General features: G+C 60.0%; 2 protein-coding genes across 4 annotated transcripts in view; one reads left to right on the top strand and one right to left on the bottom strand.

The window, feature by feature from the left end:
• Positions 1 to 56: 56 nt before the first annotated feature.
• Positions 57 to 18,149, bottom strand: LOC132239116 (zinc finger protein 512B-like). 3 transcript variants are annotated; one of them, XM_059704964.1, is made up of 22 exons: positions 18,015 to 18,081; positions 17,527 to 17,810; positions 15,517 to 15,698; positions 15,270 to 15,441; positions 14,725 to 14,865; positions 8,545 to 8,667; positions 8,102 to 8,244; positions 7,626 to 7,754; positions 6,724 to 7,508; positions 6,386 to 6,612; positions 6,210 to 6,281; positions 5,964 to 6,110; positions 5,679 to 5,803; positions 5,515 to 5,607; positions 5,220 to 5,318; positions 4,970 to 5,140; positions 4,619 to 4,813; positions 4,306 to 4,407; positions 3,979 to 4,041; positions 3,574 to 3,672; positions 3,163 to 3,378; positions 57 to 225 (listed from the first exon to the last, which is right to left on the bottom strand). In XM_059704964.1, exons 2-22 carry the CDS (start codon positions 17,615 to 17,617, stop codon positions 97 to 99), a joined length of 3,504 nt encoding a protein of 1,167 aa, XP_059560947.1. In that variant the 5' UTR covers positions 17,618 to 17,810; positions 18,015 to 18,081; the 3' UTR covers positions 57 to 96. The 3 variants fall into 3 exon arrangements, with proteins under 3 accessions (XP_059560947.1, XP_059560948.1, XP_059560946.1); XM_059704965.1 differs by lacking the exon at positions 18,015 to 18,081 and adding an exon at positions 17,054 to 17,222 and having other exon boundaries at positions 17,527 to 17,658; XM_059704963.1 differs by having other exon boundaries at positions 17,527 to 18,149.
• A 1,050-nt stretch (positions 18,150 to 19,199) lies between these two features.
• Positions 19,200 to 24,882, top strand: part of PRPF6 (pre-mRNA processing factor 6) — a 45,014-nt gene continuing 39,331 nt past the window's right edge. Inside the window, exons 1-3 of the mRNA XM_059704966.1 lie at positions 19,200 to 19,408; positions 20,775 to 20,943; positions 22,419 to 22,537. Coding sequence (XP_059560949.1) covers positions 19,338 to 19,408; positions 20,775 to 20,943; positions 22,419 to 22,537 — 359 coding nt within the window. The 5' untranslated portion in view covers positions 19,200 to 19,337. The remainder of the gene's footprint in view (positions 19,409 to 20,774; positions 20,944 to 22,418; positions 22,538 to 24,882) is intronic.

Raw genomic sequence — 24,882 nt, 5'->3', positions numbered from 1 at the left:
CATCCGGGAAAGGACCCCACCCCGCGTGTTGCCACAAATTCAGCCCACACAGCCCCTGGAAAACCATCAATAGACATTTATTTGATACAGTCATTTTTAATACATACAGTTGATGGCCCGCCCGTGCCACTCAGGGCCTGGGGGCGGGGACGAGGACCGGGACAGACGGTCACGAGGTGAGCAGGGCCCGAGCTCGCCGCCGTCCAAACATCTTGCAAATAAACACTTTGTAGATAGAATATATGTGTATATATATGGTTACAAGGGATAGTTGGAACCTCTCTTTCAAAATGCACTTATGTACGGAGAACTGGCATAAAAAAAACAAACCAAGAAACCCAAAGTAAGGACGCGTGTCCGCCAGGCGGGAGGAACTGGCCGGCCCCCTTGAACCTCAGTTCCAGGACTAGCCTCCTGAGACCGCAGAGCGAGGACTCGCGGGGACAGCCCTGCCTCCCGCAGGTCGGTGCACCGGTCCTTTCCCTTCTGAACCAGAGGAACGGGGGGCGGGGGGCAGGCTACAGCTGAGGGCCACCAGTCACATCAGGAGACACCCTCATCCATCTGCCTTTGCACAAGCAAATAAAGTGCATCCTATTTTTGTGTGAAGTGTCAGCCCTTTCCTGTTCTCAGGGCAAAGGGGTGGGCAGGGCCAGAGGTAGATGTTCAGAAAGGGACCCGGCACTGTGCCCTGGGCTGGGTCTCGGGCATAGTCCGTGCCTACTGCACCCTGGAGTCTGCCACTCTGGACCCTCTCGCTGAAGGTGTCAGCCAAGGCCAGGTTACCTGGCCGTGTTCCTGCCAGAGTGGAGGTGGGCAGATCCTGCTGAGCCCCCAGGGCTCTGCCCTGCACTCAACCACCAGAACTGGGGTGTAGGGAGCCGGGTCCAACCCACCTGCCGCTTTGGAAGCAGCCCCCACACCCTTTAGAGACAAAAAAGGGGTTAAAGTGCTAAACATCAAGTTATCCAAGACCCCACCTCTTCCCACACATCTGGGCGGGGGTCCCACTCCAGGGGCCATCTGTGGACTTTGGAGGGTCACCTGGAAACACCCCCCAGCAAAAACCAGCCCCTCACACCCCAAGGGACAAGTACCTGAGAGGCTGGGGCAGACGGCTGTCCCCAGTAGAGGTGCTGAGGTCCAACCTCCTCCAGCCATTGGTGACAAGGGCAGAGAAAGTGTACCTGGGGCTCCTGTCAGCGCCTGCTTCCCCTCCCCTCCTGAGGCTGCCCTTGCAGTGGCTGCCTGACCCACCTCCACCGGCTCCCCACCACAGTGACACCCAGAGCCCAGCCCCTGTGCCCACCTCGATTGACACTGGGTCACTCCCATGTGTCATGTGTGTGGGTAGGAAGAATCCACATCTCTACACCCCTCCCTACACCACCAGGCCAGGCTGCCCAGGGTCAGAGCTCTGGACAAAGAAGCCAGAGACCGGCAGCACAGTGACCTGGCCCCCAGCCCCTGGGAATTTGTCCCCCTACTGCAGGGCGAGGGGAGCCCAGACCAGCTTGGAGCCCCTCCTCTCCAGGGTTGGGTGAGGATGGCAGCTTGAGGCAGAAGGGTGCCCAGTCAGTACTGCCTCCCTGAGCAGAGGAGGGACCCCTGGGACCCTAGCCCAGTCCCCAGATCCACCATTGGCACCAGGAGACCCTTAGCACCAAAATGTCAGATTGTTGTAAGTTTTTGTATAAAAAACAGAATAAAAAAAGGTTGTTACTTGTCACAGCCACAAGACTGGCATCCACTACACACCCAGGAGAAACAAGCACACAGGAAAGTATCAAAATTCACATCGTCCAGGATCGGCAAGGCCGAGCCCTCAGCCCACCCCCACCCCCTATGGAAAATAGCCTCCATCCAAACCCAGTGACTCCGAGTGTCCTCCTCCCCAGGCAACGCCACAGCTGGAAGGCGGGGCCCAGGGAGGAGGCCAGAGGTGTGGACCCACTCCTCCAGGTGCCCTGGACTCCAGCCTGAACCCTGCCCAACCTGCAGGCCTAGCTGTCCTCAAGGCCCCAAAGGGAGCCAAGGCAGCCCCGAGCTCCCATCAACCTACTGTGACCTCAGCGAGCCCCTAGCTGGCCTTCAGCTCTCACATCAAAAGACCACGCAACCAGAAACAAAGGGGCAGGTAAAAACAAAGGGTGGGGTGTTCCCTCAGGAGCCTGGCCACAGGCCAGGCCAGACCAGCAGACAGGCTGCTTCCTGCAGTGCTCACTCCGCAGAGCGGGCTCAGTTCACTGCCCGACACGCCCACGGCCCCAGGGCCCAGACTGGGCTATCCCTAACCGATCAGGCGATCCCAGCCAGGCCCATAGTGACGGCCAAGCTAGAGCGTGCTCCTCGTGGCCCCAGCTCCTGCTGCCCTGCAAGCAGAAAACCAGAGGCCCTCCCTTGCCCCAAGCAGGGAGTACCGCTGGGGGTGGCAGAGAGCCTGTTGGCGGGGCCACTTTCTCCCCACCAGGATGGACACAATCCAGTGGGTTGGGCCCAAGCACAGCAGGGGTCACACTGGCAGGGAGGGTGGGCCTGGAGAGGTAGAGAACAGAAGCTGAGGAACCAGAGGCAGGAAGGGTGAAGGGGACGGACCACCAGGTCAGCATGGCAGCGATCAGACTCAGGGTCTGTCCAGGGAGGTAGCTGGGGGTGCTGGGGTTCCAGTGTTGGGTAGAGAGGCGAGGCTGCTGAGGTACCTTCATCAGCCCAGAAGCAGGGACCCCCGAGCCTTGGGCCTGAGGAAGCAGGTGGGGCACGCAGCACTCATGGCTGGGGCCAGAAGGCATCTGGCCCCTCTGCACCCCCCCATGGCACGGAGGCCCAGGCTGCAGACCCTCCCGCTACCCCTCCAGGCTCTGCCCGGCCTGTGAGTGTCCCTCCAGGCAACTGCACTTCTGGGACTGCCACTGGCCCTTCTCAGGGAGCCCCAGCCCAGGTGTGCCTGCAGCAGCCTGCAAGGGGAAGGGCCACCTTCAAGGACCAGAGCAGGGCTGGCCGCCCCAGTGGACAAAGGGGTGAGCAGGGCTGAGGGTGGGGAACTGGAGGGCAGGGCATCCCAGAGCTAGCCACCCCACTCTGCACAGAGGAGGGCTTGGCCAGCGTGGGGGCAGGCCCTGCCAGCCACCATGCTCACTTCTCGGGTGGATTGCTGACTCCCACCTTCCGGCCAGTGGAGTCCTGGGCCCCCTTGTCTCTGCCTCCTGGGGGCCAGTCCTCCTGGCGGGGGGCCATCTTGGGTGCAGGCTCCTCAGACAGCCGCTCCTTGGGCCTGCGGCCCCGCTTCTTCCCGCCTGCCGGACTCTTCTCCTTCTTAGGTACCAGTGACCCCTGGCTCCTGTGTCTGGGAGGCGAGTCTGCCGAAGTGCGGAACCAGTTCTGGGGAGACAAACAGCCAGAGGCCCGACAGAGGGCGCTGAGCCTCCCAGCCTCGGGAGCCGAAGCCACTTGGGAGAGAAGCACAGAAAGCGCCAGGTTTTTCCACGTTGGCCTCTCACTCAAACATCACCCCCACCCGCCGCCCAGTCCGTCCAGGCACAGGCCCCGGCCCCTGGCACAGGCTGTGCCACCCACCTCTGCGTGGGCCTTGAGGATGTGGTACTTGACGCCACTCTCAGAGCTGAACTCCTTCGGACACAGCAGACAGCGGTACTTTCCCACCAGGTGGTCTCCCTGCAAGACACGGGCAGCTCAGCCCCAGGTGTTGGACAGGACTTCCCACCTGCAGTTACAGGGAAGGTGGCCCTGGCTTATCTACACAGGTCAGCATGCCCCTTGGCGCCCATGGGAGGAGCCCATGGGCGGAACAACTTGGGACTGACTCATGTCTGTGGCTGGGGGACGGCAAAGGTCACGGAGCACCGCTGGTCCCTGGGCTCATGGAAGAGGCGGCCCGAAAGGCAAGGGCGCATGTCCCACGTGTGGGTCCCGGGGGCACTGCTGAGCACCTGTCCACCTGGTGGACAGCCTGGGACTCACCTTGCTGCAGCTGGCGAGGTGGGCCTTGAGGCCGGACACACTGGAGTAGATGGCTTCACAGCACTGGGCAGGAGACAGTCATGGGGAGGACCTCCCGGCAGCGCCCCCACACAAATCATAGCTCCTCCCCCATGGAGACTTGTGGGCATGCTGGGCCTCTGGGGCTGAGGTCGAGGCCTCTCTGCCAATAGGGTTCTGTCTGAGCTCCCTGCAGAGGCCCAGGGACCACAGGGAGGCTGGCCACTTGGAAGGCTGCCACCCAGGGCCATACCTGGGCTCTCTGTCCCTAAGTCCCCGTTGCCCACCCACCAGCCTGCCCCAGCTCACGTCATTGGGACAGTTGACGTGGCCTTTCTCCTTGACTTCGTTCTTCCAGGTCTCCAGCAGCTGGGGGTTGAGTGTGGGGAGGCCTGGCCGAGTGTAGTTGAGCTGTGAAAACAGGCAGGCATCGGGGTGAGCCCCGGCAGCTGGGCCAGAGCTGACAGCGACACTCCCACTGCTCTAAAGAGGCCCTCAACTGTACCCTCCATAGGGAGATCTGAACCTTGGAGGTCAGCCGCTGGCCCAGGTCACAGGGGGCAGGGCCATCACAGGGGACCCCCCGTGGAGGCACATCCTGCTCAGAGCCCAGGTGGCTCACCCGAGCCGTCTCAGGCACCAGGTCATCTTTCATCCGCCTCTTGGTCCAATCTCGGGCCAGTTCGTCCTCTGCAATCTCCTGCAGGTGGAACACGGCAACCTGGGCCGACGTGCGGCGGATGCGGCCGCTGGGGGTCCGCTCGATACCCAACAGGTCCTCGGCCTCAGAGGGCTTGTCCTGGGGCTCCTCGGGGGGCTGCAGGGTGAGGAGGCCAAGGTGAGTAACAGGAGCCACATGGCCTGAAGGTGCGGTGAACCAGACATGTGCTGTGGGCAGGGGCACATGAGCAAGTGGGGGGGGGGGGAGACACGCGCACTCGCTGCCTGAAGGACAGGCGGACTGGCCACTCACCGGGGCTGTGTGCTCCGAGCGCATGTGATAGTCATGACCAGCCTTGGAGCGGTAGGTCTTGCCGCAGTGGGTACAGGGGAAGGAGGGACTGTCTACCTCGAAGGGCGGCTTCCCACAGCGTTGCTGGTGGTACTGGTAGCCCATGAGGCTGGAAAAGGCGGCCCCACAGCCCTAGGGGTCACGGGTCAGTAAGAGGCCAGCAAAGAGCTGTGCCTCGCCCCACACTGTCCCCCCCCGTAGTCCCACTGACCTCCTGGGGGCAACGCAGCCTCCCCATCTGCTTCAGCACTTTGCGCAGTCGTTCGCGCTCCTCCTGCTCACTCCCCTCGGAGGCCTCCGTGTCAGAGGGCTGGGGGGCAGGCCCAGCCTCAGTGCCTCATCCCCATAGGGCCCCTGCCCCAAACTGGAGCCACAGATGTTCATGGGCAGGCAGTGTGGGAATGAAAGGTCAGTGGGCAGGGCTGGGCAGGGTGGGTGAGATGAAGGGGAGGCCTGTGGTCAGTGTCAATGGTCCGGCTGGATGGCAGCTGGGCCCTGTGGTGTACCTTGGCGCTGTGCTCAGCCATGGTGTGGTAGTTGAGACCGGCCTTGGACTTGAACTGCTTCCGGCAGTGCTGGCACTTGAGGGCATCCTGCAGCTGCAGACAAGGGACCCATGAGAAGCTGCTCTGGGGCACCTCCCCCCAGAAGCCCCTGGGGGCAGCCTTACCTTCTGACACACCTCCATGTGCTTCTTGAGCCCCACGAGGGTCTTTCGGGTGACCACGCTGCACGTGGGGCAGACAGCCTCCCCCCGTTCGTGAATGGCCCGCTGCCACTGTTCCTCAGGGCCACCTGTGGGGCAGAGCCAGGGCCTCAGGGGCTGTCTCGGGCTCCCAGATGCCCTGAAGGCCAAGCACAGAGCCCAGGGTCCACACTCAGCCCCCGTCTGTGTGGTCCAGTAACCACCTCACAGTCAAGATCCAGCCTGTGCCCCTCACACAGCAGCCCCCACCTGGGGTTGAGTGGGCCACGGGGGCCGGCACCTCCTTGCTGACAGTGTTGGCGGGGGCCGGCACCTTCTTTCGGACATCCTCGGGGCCAGGCCCCTCCTGCTTCTTGGCACGGTAGCCTCGGGACTTGTCTTCTGCCTTGGCCAGGCCTGTGTGCACATGTGGGGTGGCGCAGGTGTGGGCCAAGGGCCTGAGCACACCTGTGCATGAGCCCAGTCCCACCGGTGCCCGGCTGACTGGGGCCTCACCTTTGAGTCCGAAGGTTCCTGAGATGGATGGCTGCTCCCCCGTGAATTTCTTGGGTGTTTTCTGTTTCCTTCCTGACTCAGGGGAGAGAAACGAGGGCCAAGATCTGGTCAAATAACCATCGGGAGGCTGACCACTGCCCGTCCTGGCTGTTGCCACATCCCCCGCCCCGTCTTACTGTGCTTCATGCGCTCAGCTCCCTCTTCAGGCAGGGACACAGGGCCTGTGGCCCTTGGCACCTCCTTGCCCCCCAAGGGCCTGCTGCCTAGAGAAAGGGGGCCACTGCTGGGGTCTGTGCTGGGCTGGAGGGCGGAGCCCTGGCCCGTGGTGGGTGGGCCACACTCCCCGCTCTCTGACCGCGCCTGCTTGGGTGGGAGGGGGCAGGCGTCCCGGCTGTCCGCAGCCCTGTAGGGAAGGAGGTACGGAGCAGGAGGCAGGGGATCAGGGGCTCGCTGCGGGCCGGCACCCCAGGCTGCAGCTGGCGAGCACCCCCCTGACCTGGAAGGCACCCCATACCTTTTTTTCCCACCGGCCCTCCCCGTGGCCCGAGGAGTTTTGCTCTCAGACTTGGCCAGCAGCACCATCTTGCAGGACGGCGTGTGTCTGCCGAGCGCCACGGGCCTGCTGACGGCCACCAGCTTACTGACCACCACGGGCCTGCTGACCGGCACGGCCTTGGTGACTGGCACAGGTTTCGTAACTGTCACAAGTTTTGTCATCGGCACCGGCTTGTTTGTGGTCACTGCCTTGGTGACGGGCACAGACTTGGTGACTGGTATGGGCTTGGTGACGGGCACAGGCCTAGTGACCGGCATAGCCTTGGTGATCGGCACGGACCTGCTGACCGTCACTGGCTTGGTGACCGGCACAGGCCTGCTGACCGTCACTGGCTTGGTGACTGGCACAGGCCTGCTGACCGTCACAGGCCTGCTGATTGTCACTGGCTTGGTGACCGGCACAGGCCTGCTGATTGTCACTGGCTTGGTGACCGGCACAGGCCTGCTGACCGTCACTGGCTTGGTGACCGGCACAGGCCTGCTGACCGTCACTGGCTTGCTGATACCGATGGGTTTGCTGACACCCACAGGCTTGCCAATAGTGACAGGTTTGCTCACTCCAATGGGCTTGCTGACCCCAACAGGCCGACTAATGGTGACTGGCCGGCTGACTGGCCCAGGCTTGGGGGCAGACAGGGGTCGATCCATGTGGTTCCAAATCCGGTGCTTCTCCAGCTGGGTCTTGGAGGTGAAGGCGGCCTCACAGAAGGGGCAGGGAAAGGTCAGCCTTTCTGAGATGGCACCCTGGGTAGAGAGGGCAGGCGTGGCATGGGCTGCCCAGGCCTCTGTGCAGACTCACCCAAGCCAGCAGCTGGGCAGGGTGGGTTCAGGCCTCTTCTTCCCCAGCCCACAGCCCCTTACCCCTTGGCACCGCTGGTAATGGTACTTGAGCCCGTAGATGCTGGGGAACTCCAGCCAGCACCCTGAGCTGGGACACTTCACCCGTGAGTGCACCTTGAATTCGTCTTTCCACTGGGTCATCAGAGAGAGCTGGCATGGGAAAGGCCAGGCTGCTGACCCTCAGCCACCCGGCCTTTGCTGACCCGAGCCCCAGACTCAGCACCCTGCCCAGGCCTGCAGGGCAGACAGACTGTAGGAGCCCTTGACCTTGGGACCGCAGCAAGATCCAGGCCACCCTGAGCAGTGAGGGTGCTCTTGAGGGCCCATGAACATGGTCCACTGGGCCCCAGGCCACGCCACGAATCCCTAGGCACAGAGTGGCCCACTGATGTGGGCTGAAGGCTTGGTGCTGGACATGTGGATGGCAAGCAAAGGCAGGGCAATGCCCTTACAGGCAGACCCCAGCATGAGCCCCACCCAGCCCTCAGGGAGCTCACGGGAATGTCTCGGAGGGCCTGGTTCTCAGCTTTCGGACGCCCCTTTTTCTTCCCTTCTGTCCTGTCGCTGGCTGGACTTCCCGGGTCAAAGCAGAGTGGGGCCTGGCTAGGCATTGTCTGCCCACCCCGGGCCACCGGCAACCCTGCAGCACACGGCACATCAAGGCTTGGAGCTGTGCTCCCTGTAGTCTTTCCTGCTATCCAGGAGCCTGGTGAGGCCTGGAGTGAGCCTCATTCCCCCCCGATGAGGCATGGGGTTGGGGATGGAAGGCTGTAGTCAGCCTCGGACAAGAATCAAGGGCCCCTGGCTGCCCCCACCCTGGGAAGGCTCTCAGGAGCCCAGGCAGCTACCTGGCACCCAGGAGCTGGACATTCGGGAGGTGGCCCACTCAGCACTGCTGCTCCCAACAGCTTGGAGCTGACCTCAGCCTGACCCCTCTTACCCAGCTTTGGGTCGTGCCGCACAGGAAGCCGGACCTCACTCTGGCTGCCATCCTTCCCAGGCCCACTCTTGCTGGACCCCAGGAGTCGGCGGCCGCCTCCAACACAGAAAGGATCAGTCATTGCTGCAGAGCAAGTGGACAGACCTGTGAGATCCATCAGGCCGGCTCTTGGGACTTGAAATGGCTGTCCTTGCACCCCACCCCACCCCCCAGACAGACCTCTCATTGGCTGCAGAAAAGGCAGCCAGCCTGCCTGTGCTCTTGGTCACAGGGAAAGCAGGTGATGGGAGGCTTCTAGTTTAGGGGAGTGACTGCCCAGCTGAGCTCTCCCCAGGAGACCCCATCAGCTTGGAAGGATCTAACCCTGTCCTGAGACACTCATCAGGTCCAATGGGCTCCATGCGTCCTAGACACAGTGCAGAGGTGCCGAGAGCCATGCATCTCACGCCCAGCACGGGGCTGGGTGGCCCCAGGAGAGGTAGAGTGCGCAGGCAGGAGATTAACAGCATTGCTCCTGGGGCCAATTATGACACCACATGGCTGTTGGCACACAGGCTGTGTTGGCCGGGCACCCTGGGACACCTTCCTTCACAGCCCCACCAAGGCAATGCCACCCTACCCAGGCAGGTGCCCCTGGATCTTTCTCCCAGGACACAGATGGAAGATGGCCAATGCGGGCACTGAGGGCCCCTAACCCCTCCCCAACTGCGTGCGTCCCTTTCCAGAGGCAGGACCAAGGAAGGAGGTCCCTGTCCTAGTGGATCCTTCCTATGTGACCCTTTCTCTGTTTGTTCCTGCTGGGGCCCCTCCACCCCGAGGGAAACCACATGCAGGCTGGGCTCCTCGGCCATCCTCCACCTGGCTGTCCTCACCTCCACCCTCTGGAACCTCTCTGTCCCATCTACAGGGCCACCAGCACCACTCCAGAGACTACTGGCCACCAGCCACAGGGAGCACCTGGCCACGTGAGCTGGGCCTGCATGGGCATGAGAACTGGAGGGACTCTGAGCTCAGTCCTACTGGGTCCTCTAATAGGGACACCCAAGGCTGCAGAAGAGGGTGGGTAGGGGGCTATGTGAACACGTGACCCCTCTCCTGGCAGTTTCTAACTAACTGAGACCAGAGAGGATGGGAAGGGAATCACAGAAGCTATCAGTAAGGTTGAGGTCAGAGGTCAGTACAGTCACTGCTCATTGTCCAGGAGGTGCCCAGATCCTGGGCCTGGAGAGAGGTATAGGTCTAGAAAGGTCTGAACAAACTGCTCTGAAAGGCCTCACACTGCCACTTCCACAGGAAACCTGCCACCATCAGCCACCCAAGCCCCATGATGACCTCAAGTGGCCTTTGGTGCAGGTGCCTGCTGGGACCCCCCTTTCAGTCTTTATCCAGCTTGAGAGGAAAATTCAAAGTTGGGGGGCCTGGGGCCAGGGCTGGCGTAGGAGGCAGAGACCCTCCTTCCATCCAGGCCTGCAACTCTCACAACAGGAGAAAGGGCTTCCACCCTCCGGGAGGGCCCAGCAGGGACGGAAAGGTGGGACCTTCGCTGGGCTGTGGGGGCACCACGCGCTGACCACAGGCAGCCAGCCAGGCAACGGCAAGGCCTCTCGGCCCTGGACCCCAGCTCCGGCCCCCGCGCGCCTAAGAGGCTGGCCAGGGGATGCACACCTGGCGGCTGGCCTCGCGGCACACCTGTCACCTGCGCGGGGAGGGCCCGGCCTGGCCCCGGAAGGGCCGATCGCGGGCGCCTGGGGAGGGGGGAAGGCAGTGAACCAAAATGGCGACTTTTTCTGGAGGAGGAGGAGGAGGCAGGGCCGCGGCGCCGGCGCGGGGCGCGGGGCGCGGGGCGCGGCGCGGGGCGGTGGGGGCGGCGGGCGCGGCTCGGGGCGGCGGGCGGGGGCTCGGGCGCGGCCCCCCGACCTGGGCGCGGGGTCAGGGTCGGGGGCGCGGCCAGCACGAGTGCTGTGCGGGGTCTGGACCGACGCGGCCGGGCGCTTACCTGCGGCGCCCAGCGGGACGGAGGCGGGGCGGGGGCCGGGGCCGGGCGGGCGGGCGGACAGGGCGCGGGCGCGGGGCCGGCGGCGCGGGCGGCGCGGGCTGCGCACATGCGCGCTCCCGCCCCTCCCACCTTTGACAGCTGGGGGGCGGGACTCTCGCGGTATCCTGCGCGCGCGGGACGCGGCGGAGGGAGGGGGCGGACGGCTCGCGGGGCTGGGGGGGGCGGGGGATGTCGCGTCCGTCCGTCTGTCCGCCGGGCCTCCAGTGCCAAGTGGCCAGTTAGGCTGCCCATAGGGCGGAAGACGCTTTTTCAGACAGTGGGGTAAACCGAGGCACCCGAGGGCGCCGGGGACCGCTCAAGCCCAGCGCGCTCGGATGGAAGCCACCGGCCCTGAGAAGGTGCGGCCGCTGGGTCCTGGGAGCTGAGCTGGCCGTGGTGGCCGTGGCCTGCAGAGCAGAGTCCGGCCTCTTCCATCCAGCCTGGGGCACCTCTGCCTGTGGCCACCCTCGGGACCCGGCTCTTGGCATGTGAGGCCGCGCTTCACTGGGGCTGCTGACCATGGACTAGACGAGCCTGTCTGCTTTGGGACGGGGTGTGCCTGGACAGTGGCCACTGCCCGGCTCCTCTGTGCCCCAGAACTTGGCCCCCTGCAGGGAAGCTGGTATCAGGTGTGGGGGTGATGGACAGCAACCCCACCAGCACCAGGACGCGGGAATGAATGAAAGAGGGGAAGGAGTGCTAGTGAAAAGAAGTTACAAGGTGCACCTCCTTCCCTGAGGCCCTTCCCACCCCACCCTCACACTCGACCCCCACCCCTGTCCACCCTGGAGCAGGCTCGGCTTGCACTGCTGGGGGGCATGGCACAAAAGATGGCACATTTGAGGTCCACTTCTCACAGGGACCCTGGGGATCTGCTTCCTCAGGGCCAAGGCCTCACCATGAGGCCGAGCCCAGGTCAGGGCACTCTGTGGAAGGGTCAGTCTGTCAGTCCTTCCCTTGGAAATCCGAGCGAGGCCTGTGTGACCACAGGAAGAGAGAATGTCCTTCCCTCATTGACCTTGCCCACCCTGGGGACGGGACACACAAGATTTTGGGAGAGGTCAGCATGCGTGCCTTGAGGTATATCCAAGGCTGTCAGCGTTCCCTGTGTAAGTCTGCATGTCCTTGTATGTGATGTGTCAGTGTCACTCGGTGTATGTCTGAGTGACCATGTATGTTGGGCAGCACCCTCTTTGGACATCAGTGTCAGGGTGTATCTGTGTCTTGTACTAGGCGAGAAGACACCTGTCTGTCAGTTTCCAGGGGGCTGGACACAGGGGGTGGAGTATGTCTGGACCTGGCAGATGTATGCTCAGGCTGCAGCATGTCTGGTTTCTGTAGGTTGGGGTCATTGTGTGTCTGAGATGCTGTGTTAGAGTGTGTTGCTATGGGTCTGGATGTTGGTGTCATTGTGTCTCTGTGTTTGTGTCTGTGTGTTCGGACTGCAGGGTTTGGTTTATGCCTCTGAGTTACTATTGATATCTGGCTGCTGCCTGCATACCTGTGTCAGGGCATGTGCTATGACCCATGTTTCTTATGTCAGGGCACTGCCCTGTGGCAAACTATATGGGAGTCCCCAAAAGATAGCCACATCAAATCCCTGGAACCACCCAGCTGGTGTGGCTCAGTGGTTGTGTCGACCTATGAACCAGGAGGTCATGGTTCAGTTCCCAGTCAGGGCACATGCCTGGTAGCGGCTCAATCCCCAGCGTGGGGCGTGCAGTAGCCAGCTGATCAATGTCTCTCATCGATATTTCTATCCCTCTCCTTTTCTCTCTCTAAAATCAATAAAAACATCTTTTTTTAAAAAAAAATCTCTGGAGCCCTAACCAGTTTTGCTCAGTGGATAGAGCGTCGGCTTGCGGACTGAAAGGTCCCAGGTTCGATTCCGGTCAAGGGCATGTACCTTGGTTGTGGGCACATCCCCAGTAGGGGGTGTGCAGGAGGCAGTTAATCAATGTTGCTCTTTCATTGATGTTTCTAACTCTCTATCCCTCTCCCTCTCTGTAAAAAATCAATATAATATTTTTAAAAAATCTCTGGAACCTATGAATGGGACCTTATTTGGAAAAAAGGTCTTTGTAGATGTGATTAAGTTAAGGGTCTTGAGATGAGGTCATCTGGGTTATCCAGGTGGGCCCTAAATCCAGTGACAAGTGTCCTTGTCAGAGGGAGACGTGAGACCGACAGAAGGTGAAGTGACCGTGTAGTCCTGGACACAGTGGCGTGTCTCTGAGCCCAGCAATCTCAGCAGCCACCAGAGCTGGGAAGGGGCCCCCCAGCCCTGCAGGTCTCAGACCATGGCCTGCAGAACTGGGAGGGAATCGGTTTCTGTGGCGTGAAGTCTCCCAGCTGCCATTGGTACAGCAGCCCCAGGAGCCTAGCTCACCTGTGCTGGTGTGTCCAGGTGCAGTACCTGGTGGGAGCCCAGCCTCCGCTCTTGCTCCACCCCCTCGTTCCTGGGATAAACAGGTGCCTGCCAGGATGCCACACCACTGCCACCTGGTGGCCATGGCAGGAGGTAGCTGGGCCGGGAAACCCCTGCTCTGGCTCAGGGCTGCCCCACCCCACAAGGCAGCTGACTGGACACCACACTGGGGCACTTGAGAACCAGGTTTATTTCTGGTCTTTTTATCAGAATATAAAAAAGTGAACGCAAAACAAGAAAGACAAGACGAGCTTGGAGGGCAAGACAAAGGAGGGAGAAGGGGGCAGAGATGGGAGGGCCCTCTGGAAAGGGCGACATTGCAATGACACAACATGGGGGACACTCAGGGCAGCCAGACAGGGCAGGGGACTTTCCATGGAGGGCTGGGCACCAGGCCAGTTATCCAGATTCCACGTGGGACCTGAAACCAGCTCAGGGCACAGAGCAGGCTGGGGGCTCAGCCTCGTCTGCCGGAGGGTCTGAGTCCCCCAGAGGAGCGGTGAGCAGGGACCAGGAGGCAGGAGGCTCAGGACTGCCTGGCTGACCCTCTGCCGGCAGCCCCGCCCACCGCAGCCCTCTGGGAGTGCTTGTCACCACCGGCTGGGTCTCCAGTGGGCAGCATGGGATGTCTCTTATGAGAATCCAGGTTTTGCCTGGAAAGGGACAGTGGGAATGCCCGCCCATCACTGTGCCTTCAGGGTGGCGCCATGAGCCTGAGAGGAGGGAAGCTTTCCCAAATCTAAGGCCAGGATCGAGCCGCCCGTGCTGGTGTGGGTCCTCCCTCTCATGCCACCTGCCCGTTCTGGTGTGGGTCCCTATCGTGCCCTGTTAGGTCCTAGGCTCCTGGGCAATCCTGAACCTCCCTCTCCTCAGTTCCCATGAGTAGATGCAGGCGTGTGAGGGTCTCATAAATAATGAGTGAAGGTGCTGGGCAGGGTGCCTGGCCGGTGGACACTGATGACCATAACCTGGACAGCAGGGTGGGCCTGCTGGGCCTGGGCAAGGGCAGGGAGTGGGCACATAGTACACAGAGCCTGGCAGTGTATCCCACCTCTGTGGGTAGTCCTCCAGGTGCTGGGAGGGTGTGGAACTGGACGAGTGGCAGACAGCTCTCTTGTCCTGGGAGAGGACAGGATGCCCAGAGGATGTGAGTGAAGGAATATAAATAACACTCCCTGGGAGTCTGGGGAAACACCCAAACCCCGCTCTGGCTCCAGGTGGTTGCCCCAGATGCTGCCAGCAGCACCAGGGGTTGGGCTTGGGTCCAGGTCCTGGGAGGTGAGCATATACTCAGGAAGCCCCCACCTGCCCAATCCCAGACATAGCCCACAGTGCACAACCAGAGGTGGCTGAGGTGACAATCCTGGTCCCACCTTCCTTTGGGCCAGGCTTGGCCCCTGGGGACTCCTGGAGGTCCGAGAAGGGCTGTGCCTCATCTTTGCCATGGGCTCTGGTCACAGTGCTGGGGTCTGGGGTTCAAGCCTCGGGCAGCAACTAGGACATGTGTCCGAAGGAAGCTATGGGTGGATGGGTAAGGAGGAATGGGGGCCGCTGGCGTTGTCCACACCACCGCGGGTGTAGGAGAGCCCTTATTGGGCTCCCATGGCCATGCTCCTGAGGTCCACCCACCCTCCCTGCACGCAAGAGTGGGGGACTTGCAACCCAATCCCCCAGACCTCTCTAAGCCTCTCGGGCATTCTTGGCTCCTCCCACTGACCTTGGCTGAGCAGCTGCAGGCTCCGCCCCTCCTCGCGCACCTGTAGGCGCAGCACCTGCTGCAGCACCTCCTGCCTTTGGGCCTCCTGTGCCAGTCCCATCCGCTGCAGCTTCTCTGCATTCAACCGAAGCAGTGCCCGGCCTGGAGGGATGGGGAAAGGGATCGAGTCCAGGTCAATGTCCTGTGGAGATCAGGAGCGAAGGCAGAGAAAGAGAAGTGGGGAGGGGAGGCACAGACTCAAAGACAGGGAGAAGGAGAAACAGAGAAAGAGAAGGGGGTTGAGAGAGAGAGAGAGAGAGAGAGAGAGAGAGAGAGAGAGAGAGAGGTGGTGGGGGACAGAGACAGGTCAATTCAGAGAGACAGGGAAAGAGAGGGAGAGACAAGGATGGATAGAGACTTTGCAGAGAAAAGCCAGATGGAGAGACTGGGAGAGACAATGAGAGATTCTGCAGACACGCAGGCCTGAAGGAGAGGCTGAGTCAGGAGAAGACAGAAAGGAAAGGGTAGCAAGAGAAAACAGGCTCTCTTGGGATATGGTCCCTCACCAGTGATGGCGTGCTGGGAGAAGGCCTCCACGTAGACGAGGTAGTTGTGGGGACAGTGCTTCTTGAGCCACTTGCAGACGTCCTGCTGACTCCACAGGACCACAGGCCTCGTCAGGCCACCCAGTGAGGGGCTCGTGTGGTACAGGCCACAGTGGTCAGAGTACAGCCGGCCCTGTGGGGGAGAGGGCAGCAGATGCAGTGCAGTGGTGGGGAGGGCCGGGGCTGAATGGGGATGATAGCTGGGTACCTGGGGGGCCTCTGTGCCAGGCTGCTGCAGGAGCTTGACTGGCCGGCCACCAGCTGCCCTCTGGCTTCGTGAGTCATGCCACGTGAGGCTGGTGCCTGGAGTCCTAGGCAAGTGGCAGGGGATGCTCTCAGCTGACATTGTGTGCTCCAGGAGGGTCCGGCAGAAGCTGAAGTGGGCAGTGGCTGTGGAGCAGGGCACTGGTCAGAGTGGTCAGGGGCAAAGCCAGTGGCTCCTGTCCTTGCTCAGCCCAACTCCCCTCCACTGAGGAAGGGGCCACTTTCCCAACTAGGGGTCCCCAAGCTCCTAACGGCAGGAGGGAGCACCGTGAGCTGTCCTGAGAACCCCACCTCGCTCAAAGATGAAGGACAAACAAGTCCAACCCCCTTGCTCTGGGGAGCAGGACCAATTCTGCTGAGATTAGAGAGAAGATATGCCCACCAAGGAGCCCAAGACTGACAGCCAGTAGGGCTGCCCTGGGACAGCCTGACCTCACCCTTGCCTCGGCACCAGCCACACCAAGCCAGGGCACACACACAGGACCTGCCTGCGACACGCTGTGTGGTGGGAGGCCCTCGGGTGGCCTGCCTGCCCATCCTCATGGGCTGAACCCCGGCTCTGCACCTGGAGTTGAAGCTTTGCCCTGCCCAACGGTGCTCACTAGGAGTGGCTCATTGACAAGAAGCCTGAACTCAGGCAGCCAACACCCAGGATTCCTGCTCCCACCTCCCACGGCCCTGGCCCAGGATGGTTTCTGTGCATGGCAGCTGCCTAGCTGGCATGGGCTGCTCAGTACAGGGTGCAGGTGCAACTTTGCTCAGGACCCTTGGAGATGTCTTTCCCACAATAAATTTATTACACCTGTCAACTCTTAGTTTTACCATAATTTCTGGGCTTGCTGCTGACATGAGATGGGGGAGGGCAGACACCTGGACAGGCCCCTCCCAAGGACTTGCACAGGCCCTGGCACACAGGAGGTGCCCAGAAACATTGTGAATGAATGAATGGAGGGAGGGAGGGAGGGAGGGAGGAAGGCTCTGGGTAATGTCCACAAGTCAACAGGCCCTGGGGCGCGGCAGAAAGCTGGGCCCAGGCTTGCCCTTCTTTACAGCATCCCGACTCTGACTCAGCAGGCAGGATCAGGAGGATCCTGAGACCTCCCCGCCAGAGTGAGACCTTCCCTCCACCCCATGGAGGGGAGGGTTTGGCCGCGTGCCCAGGTCTCAGTAAGGGGGGGGGGGGTGGCGCGGGGAGACTGCATCTTCCTCCTCCTCCTTCCACCCCATTCCATTCACCAGCCTTAGCCCCTCCTCCTCCTCCTCCTCGCCCCCTCTGTTCTCAGATGGCCCTGGGGGACTCTAAACTTGAGGTCTAGGGTCAGCCTGTGTGGCCAGCGTGGCCGCCGCCTGGAGGAGCGCCGTGGGAAAGGACTTATTCTAAGCCGGCACCTTCTGGGGACCAGGCGCCAGGCGGCCGGCCTGGGCGAGAGAGCGCGGCCCGGGGCAAACCAGTCCGATGCGTGCGTCCGCCGGCGCCGCACCTGTCCGGGGCCAGCCGGGTCCCACCCATTTCCGGACCGCGCTCCAGGTGGGGTCTCCGTCCACACGTCTGTCCTTCTCTTCTTCCAGCCCAACGCCTTAATTCCACAGAAGATGGGGCGGGGAGGGAGCGCCCGAGCCGGGCTGTGGCCTTGGCCCCAATGCAAAGGGCTGGGGAGGTGTGTGTGTGTGTGTGTGTGTGTGTGTGTGTGTGTGTGTTTTACCCGCCCCCCGAGAGAAGAAAAAGGGGACCTCACGGTGATGCCAGCCTAGGGACAGGAACCGAGAGCGGTCACCTCCCCCAAAGGCCTGAGGCCGCCGCACCCCCATCCCCAGCGCAGGACAAAGACACTAGGAATCCCGTTCAGCAAGGACGAGCCCCCCACCCCCCCCCCCCGACTCCGCCTGCCGCCGCCGCCGCCCCCTCGGTCCCCAAGCCCCCAGCCCGCGAGGTCCCGGGTCCAGCCGCGCTCACCGTCCACATCCCGGCGCTCTCCGAATCCCGCGCGCACAGCCCCGGCGCGGCCTCGCGGGGGGCTCAGCTGGGTGCTCAGCTCCGTGAACATGGGGCCCGCGCACACGCCCCTCGCCGGGCGCAGGGCGGCCGTGTGGCCGGCGGGGAACGTGCGCCACCGCCCCGCCCCGGCCCCTGCCCGCACGGGCCCCCGCGTCCGGGAGTCTGCGCGGCGAGGCACCTGCCGCTGAGCCCGGTCGCCGGGCGCGCTCCGGAAGCTCGGAGGTGTGTCGGCGGCGCGCGGTCTGCGATGCAAATGTAGGTGTCGGCCAGGGCGAGGGGGGCCTGCGCCCGGCGGCTGGGGGCCGGGCATCCGCACACCTCCGTCCCCTGTGTGTGCCCGGCAGGAGGGGTCGTACCTGCTCCCGGGACCTTCTGCCCCTGGGCTCAGGTCAAAGGCCAGACCAACCACGTCCCTCCATTCTCCTACCTCAGGTTACTCCTTTAACTTCTTAATTGACACATTTTCCAGAGTTTCCCATAGGCCTCTCCCTCGAGTGGGCACTTGCTTCCCAGGAGAAGTCCGTTCGACCCCCTCTTGCCCCCCACCACACTGTGAACCCCAGGACCGCAAGGGCCTGCCCCTCCGGAGCCCGGAGTCTGACTCAGTGCCCAAGGCTTGGCCCTAAAAGGGCCGGGCCGGGCGGGCGGCGCAGGGGGGAACCCCAAGGAGGCTGCAGAGGCAGGAGGCGTGTGCTTGCTCCAAAGCAGGGAGAAGGCCCGCTTTCTTTCCTTCTGTTCATCCTCCCTGAGGGTGTTTTCCATGGACTTTTAGAGAGTGGAAGGGAGGGAAAGAGAGAGATGGATGTGCGAGAGACACCTGGATTGGTCCCGGAGGATGCAGCCTACAACCGAGGAATCGAACCAGGACCCTCAGCCTGCCATCCACGGAGCCGACTGGCCAGGGCACAAGGTCAGACTTCCGGCCGGAGCTCTGCCTGCTGTGCCCGGCGCCCGAGTGCCCTCCCAGGTCCGTGCGGGGCGAGCCCAGGTGCCGTGGACTGTGCAGAGTGCAGTCGTGCATGTCCACCTAACGCTGAGCAGTGACGCCCTACCTGTCCCCAGCTCAGACACGCCGCAGCAGAGGTGTGCCTGGGACTCACCCTCCCACATGCCGACCAGCTCCCAACCTCTGCGCTGCATTCAACTGCCCCCATCAGCTCCCAGTGCTGGGCTCCTGCCCTCCCAGGAATGGCTGGGGCCCCAAGGGCGGCGGGCCGAAGAGGGGTCTGTGTCCGCATCGGAGCGCTGAGAGCTGGGGCAGCCCTGACACAGGAGCACACGCAGGCAGGGGTGCCCCCGCCCCCCCCGCCCCCCGCAGAAGCTCAGGTGTGTTAGGGCCCGCCGGGGCCGGCGACTCTGAAGAGCAAGCAGGGTGAGCGGCCGGGCCGGTGCGGGCAGGTCTCCCGGGGAAGCGTGGGGAACATGCAGGAAGCTGGGATGCCGCTCGGTTTCCAGGTCCCGAAGCGATGGTCCAGGGTGTTGTCGTCTCCGCTGGGCGGTCGGCCCGCCGCGCCACTTGAGGCGCTCCCGCTCAAGCGCCCGCCTCACCTCCGTCCCCCTAGCCGCGACCGGAAGTGCGTTCCGGACTTCCGCCCCGGGAACCCCGAGGTGGGCGGGGCTTCTTGCGTACCGCGCGCTCTGTTTCCGGGGCGCGGGTGACCCGGAGCCCGCAACTTCTTCCTGCCGCGCAGCTTCGGACGCCTGCGGTCCTTCGCCTGCGGCTGAGGTTTCCGTCCCTTCTCTTCCCAGCCCTCATCGGCGGCGGCGCCATGAACAAGAAGAAGAAGCCGTTCCTGGGCATGCCCGCGCCGCTCGGCTACGTGCCGGGGCTGGGCCGAGGGTGAGCCGTGGGGCGGGCTGCGCGGGCCTGGCCGGGTCCCGGCGCTGGGGGAAGGGGCAGGGGTTCGGGGCGAGACCGTGCGAACTACCGGACTGAAACAGTCAGTGAGGATCTGCGGCCACCAGTCTGGAAGATGCGAGGCCATTTGGCTCAGTGTTTGTAGGGAGGATCGTCCTTCGGGGAGAGGACAGACCCCAGGATGAGTTCTACGTGCTGCCCAGGCGCGGGGGACTGGGCTTCACCACGCGGCCGCCCCGAGCCGGTGGTTAGGGCTCTGCGGCGGGGGCGGCGTGCCCTCGCCGTCAGGCGCACTCCCGCCGTGTCCCGCGGCTCGGGCCTTGCCCCGAGATCTGGGAGAGCCCGTGGCGGCTCGCAGTGCCTCCGTGGTCTCGTCCTGCTCGCTCAAACTCAGCTCTCCAGGAGCAGCGGCGGCATCCGGGAGTCTTGCGACTGGGTCCCCGTCACACAGACGACTGCCGGACCTTGTTGAATAAATGAGCGGTCGTTGTCCTGTTTGCTGATTGATTTGGTTAGGAAAACTGGGTTTCTCTCCTTGGTATTGTGTTAGAATCTGTGGGGTACATATAAGCCTCATATTTGACAGTGCCTTCAGACGACCTGTAGTTGGCTAGGAGAGTTGGGGTAAATGCATAAATAAATTCATAAAGGGTAACAGATTTAGAACTCTGGGGTCCAGAGGCCAGGGGACGCTTTATGGAGTGGTAGCATTTGAGCCAGGTTTAGAAGGAAAGCTGGATTTAGGGATGCAGAAATGTGGCAGGGTTATAGGAGAAACTGACATTTTGTGTGGGGCAGTTAAGGAAACAGATGAGGCAGGTGAGGGAATAGATAGCAAGGAGTCTGAGCAGAACCTGTGGTGATGGCAGCGGGGCCCCTGGGGGCACTGGGGAAGCAGAGCTGCGGTGGGGTGGGGGGCTCACTTGGTTCCCAGCTGTTGGGAGTCATGGTCTGAGAAGGAAGGGTTGGGTGGTGGACTCAGTGCAGCGTGGGGACAGATGGGATGGAGGAGGACTGAGGGAGGCAAAGCTGATACCAGGGGGTGTCTGCCTTAATGCCAGGATGGCACTGTCATCAGCTGAAACAGCCCACAATAGCCGCAGGTCGGGTTTGGGGGCCCGGTTGGATGGGAGGTTGTTGGGCATGAGGCCTGGGGCTGGAAGGAGGGCAGCCCCATGCCCTGGGGATTCTCTTCTAAGGAGGATGTGGTGGCAAAAGCAAGTCTGAGTAACCTCAGGGTGGGTGGAAGGCTTTCTGCCACCAGCGTCTGGAGGTGTTAGGAAAAGTGACGAGTGTGGCGGGAAGAGCACAGGAACAAGGTAGAGGGGTGTCTTGGGGTCTTCTGCAGTGCCACTGGCTTCACCACCCGGTCCGACATCGGGCCTGCCCGGGATGCCAACGATCCTGTGGATGACCGCCATGCACCGCCGGGCAAGAGGACCGTCGGGGACCAGATGAAGAAGAGCCAGGCTGCGGATGACGACGATGAGGATCTGAATGACACCAACTACGACGAGGTGACTTGTGGGCTCCCGGCCAGTCTCCAGGCGCTGAGCAGCTTCTGAACCCTGTGTGCTGTTGGCATCTGTGGTGGGTGGCTTGATGGGGCTGGTGCATGTACTTTTTCATCTATTCGTGGGGTTTCTGTAGTGGAGTGAGGGGAGCAGGACAAATACAAAGATTTGCTACCTCTTCAAATCTGTCCTGGCCTAGTTGGTTGAGTGTCGTCCTGTGCACCAAAAGGTCGAAAGTTTGATTCCCACATGCCCCAGTTTTGGGCTCGCTCCCAAGTGGGGGGCGTGAGAGAGGTGGCCAATTGATGTTCCTCTCCCTTCCTCTCTCTCTCAAATCAATAAAAACTTTTTTTTTTTTTTTAAAGAGACATGTTCTTGCAGCTGTTACCACCACTGCATTGGTGTTTTGTCTTGGCCAGTGAAGTTTTTTTTTCTCTCAAATTATAAAAGCAGGTTTATTTAGAAAGTTACAGAGGAGCATTTGAGATCTTGCTCCCTGACATATGTCTTCAGTTTAATTAAAATAAACTCATAAAAATAAAAAAGTTACAGAGGTAATAGAAGTGAGCCAGCTGGGCTGTGTAGACTTGGGAAACAAGTGACAGAAGCAGAAGGAGGGCCCTTGGAATTTAGGAAAGTTCACTCGAAAAGAAGACTCGAGCGGACGTGCTCTGGGGGAAAGAGAGCACTCAAGCCAGTGAAAATTTAAAGATCAAAATGTAAAGTGGAATTTGTGATATTTGCTTTCTTTTGCTTTAATGTTCACCCTCTTTGTTAAATGTTTGTGTTTTATAATTTCAGAGAGAGGAAGTGAGAGGGAGAGATAGAAACAGCAATGATGAGAGCGAATCATTGATTGGCTGCCTCCTGCATGCCCCCTCCTGGGGATTGAGCCCGCAAACTGGGCATGTACCCTGGCTAGGAATCAAACCGTGACCTCCTGGTTCATGGGTTGATGCTCAACCACTGAGCCACACCTGCTGGGCCACCCTCTTTGTTAATTGGCATTTAGTCCATTAAAGTTTTCTTCAGATATGTTCTAACAGATAGCATTTTTCCTCAGAGGAAAAGCTTTCTAAAATTAGTTCAGAAATAATTTTAAATTCCCAGGGAACTTGCAAGAATAATGGGGAGAATTCCTGGGTACCCTTCACAGGCTTCTCCTCATCTTCTGTGATCTTAGTAGCTATCGAACCAGCAAATCGAATGACACAGCACTCTTAGCTGATCTACAAGTGCTATTGGGATCCCAGTTTCCCATCTGTGTCCTCTGGTCCAGGACCCGTCCAGACCCCTCGTACATTGGCTGCTCAGTCTCCCCCATCTTCTCTGCCCTGACAGCTGCTTTGCTGCTCCTCAGGTTGGGTTTCTCTGGTGCAGAATGTTGTGTAGCATTTGCACAGGAAGTGCTCTGTTCCTGCTGGTGGGGATTGTGTGGGAGGAGAAGCTGACGCTCCAGGGATGTGTTTGGTTCCCAGTTTAATGGCTATGCAGGGAGCCTCTTCTCAAGTGGGCCCTATGAAAAGGATGACGAGGAAGCGGATGCTATTTATGCAGCTCTGGATAAAAGGATGGACGAAAGAAGAAAAGAAAGAAGGTAAAACCAGTTACTGTCCTTCACTGTCTTTTATGCAACTAAAAAAAAAAAAGTTTTGTTTTGTCTTGGTTTAGACTTGTGTGTCTGCTCAGCTTTGAGGCCCCTGGGTCTTGCCTATGGTGGCAGCACCTGGTTAAATGTGGGCTGTTGGACAGGAGCTGCAGGGCTGGGGGCTGCAGTGGAGAGCTTACGAACTCCGTGCTGGCTTCCAGAACCTGGCAGCGTTTGGGGGACTATCCTGACTACACATCAGGGTTACTGTCTTTGGGATAGGTGTAGTGATGTTGATTAATATATGTTGAGTTATCATTGTAAGTTCTCTATATTTTTTATTTTAAAAATGTATTCTGCCTGGTCGGTATGGCTCAGTGGTTGAGCATGGACCCAGAAACCAAGAGGTCACCAGCTCAACTTCTGGTCAGGGCACATGCCTGGGTTACAGGTTGATTGCCAGTGTGGGGTGTGCAGGAGGCAGCCAGTGAATGATTCTCTCTCATCATTGATGGTTCTATCTCTCTCCCTCTCTGAAGTCAATAAAAATATATTTTAAAAGAATTAAAAATGCATTATCATTATAGAATACTAGAGGCCCAGTGCACAAACATTTGTGCACTCGTGGGGGAGGGGGGTGGGGGGGTGTCCCTCAGCCCCACTTGTGCCTTTTCACAGTCTGGGACCCCTCGGGAGATAACCACCTGCTGGCTTAGGCCTGCTCCCCGGGTGGCAGATGGCAGGCCCGATCCCTCTGTGCCTGCCCCGCCTCCCCGGGTTGCGCCCACGGCAAGGCCGATCCGGGGGTTGGGGCACTGCCCCGGGTCGGGTCACACACGGGACGCCCCGGGCGGTTGCACACAGGACGCCCGGGCAGGCAGGCCGATCACTGCTGCCCCGCCCGCCACCCCGGGTCGCAGATAGCAGGCCCGGATGGCGGCAGGGCAGGCGGGATGGCACTGTCCCGCCCTGCCTGCAGTATGCAAATTAGCCACCATCTTTGTTGGTGGTTAATTTGCATATCATGCTGATTAGCTGATGAGAGGCATAGCGAAGGTACGGTCAATTACCATGTTTGTCTATTATTAGATAGGATTAGGACAATGAGATTAAGTATAGGGATAGGGTGGCATTTATTCACAAGCCTGGAAAGTGACAATTGGCACTTGGTTTTACTTTCCTCTTTATTGCTCATTACACATACAGTTTTATAACTTTCTATAACATGTAACATTTTTAATATTTTCAAGATCATTTCAGAAGAGTGAAACATAGTTCTTGACAAGAGTTTTTTCTTCTTTTTTTAAATTGTTTTATTGCTTAAAGTATTACACAGAGTATTATATATGTCTCCTTTTTTTTCTCCCCTTGACCCTCCCCTAGCCTCCCAAGCTCCCCAGTGTCTTGTGTCCATTGGTTATGCTCATATGCATGCATACAAGTCCTTCGGTTGATCACTTACCTCCCTCCTATCCCCCAACCCTCCCCAGCCTTCCCGCTGTAGTTTGACAGTCTGTTCGATGTTGCTCTGCCTCTGTATCTATTTTTGCTAATCAGTTTATAATGGTCTTAATTATCCATGAATGAGTGAGATCATGTGGTATTTTTCTTTCGTTGACTGGCTTATTTCACTTAGCATAATGCTCTCCAGTTCCATCCATGCCGTTGCAAATGGTAAGAATTCCTTTTTTTTTTTTTTTAATATATTTTATTGATTTTCCACAGAGAGGAAGGGAGAGAGATAGAGAGTTTAGAAACATCGATGAGAGAGAAACATCGACCAGCCGCCTCCTGCACATCCCCCACCGGGGATGTGCCCGCAACCCAGGTACATGCCCTTGACCGGAATCGAACCTGGGACCCTTCAGTCCACAGGCCGACGCTCTATCCACTGAGCCAAACCGGTTTCGGCAAGAATTCCTTTTTTTTACAGCAGCATAGTATTCCATCGTGTAGATGTACCACAGTTTTCTAATCCATTCATCTGCTGATGGGCACTGAGGCTGTTTCCAGATCTTAGCTATGGTGAATTGTGCTGCTATGAAATAGGGGTGCATATATCCTTTCTGATTGGTGTTTCTGATTTCTTGGGATATATTCCTAGAAGTGGGATCACTGGGTCAAATGGGAGTTCCATTTTTAACTTTTTGAGGAAACTCCATATTGTCTTCCATAGTGGCTGCACCAGTCTGCATTCCCACCAGCAGTGCACGAGGGTTCCTTTTTCTCCACATACTCTCCAGCACTTGTCGTTTGTTGATTTGTTGATGATGATAGCCATTCTGACAGGTGTGAGATGGTACCGCATTGTTGTTTTGATTTGCATTTCTTGGATGATTAGTGACTTTGAGCAT

The sequence above is a fragment of the Myotis daubentonii genome, chromosome 8 (genome assembly GCF_963259705.1).
Source record: "Myotis daubentonii chromosome 8, mMyoDau2.1, whole genome shotgun sequence".
Lineage (NCBI taxonomy): Eukaryota > Metazoa > Chordata > Mammalia > Chiroptera > Vespertilionidae > Myotis > Myotis daubentonii.
Note: the sequence above shows the minus strand (reverse complement) of the source record. Positions and strands in the feature narration are given on the sequence as shown.

Coding starts and splice junctions, on each gene's coding strand:
- LOC132239116 (XM_059704963.1), bottom strand. CDS start 17,878: ATGCCCGGCCCCCAGCCGCCGGGCGCAGGCCCCCCTCGCCCTGGCCGA. Junction 7,755..8,101: donor AGGCCCTCCGAGACATTCCC/GTGAGCTCCCTG, acceptor TTCCCATGCCAG/CTCTCTCTGATGACCCAGTG. Junction 5,319..5,514: donor TGGCTGAGCACAGCGCCAAG/GTACACCACAGG, acceptor CCTGCCCCCCAG/CCCTCTGACACGGAGGCCTC.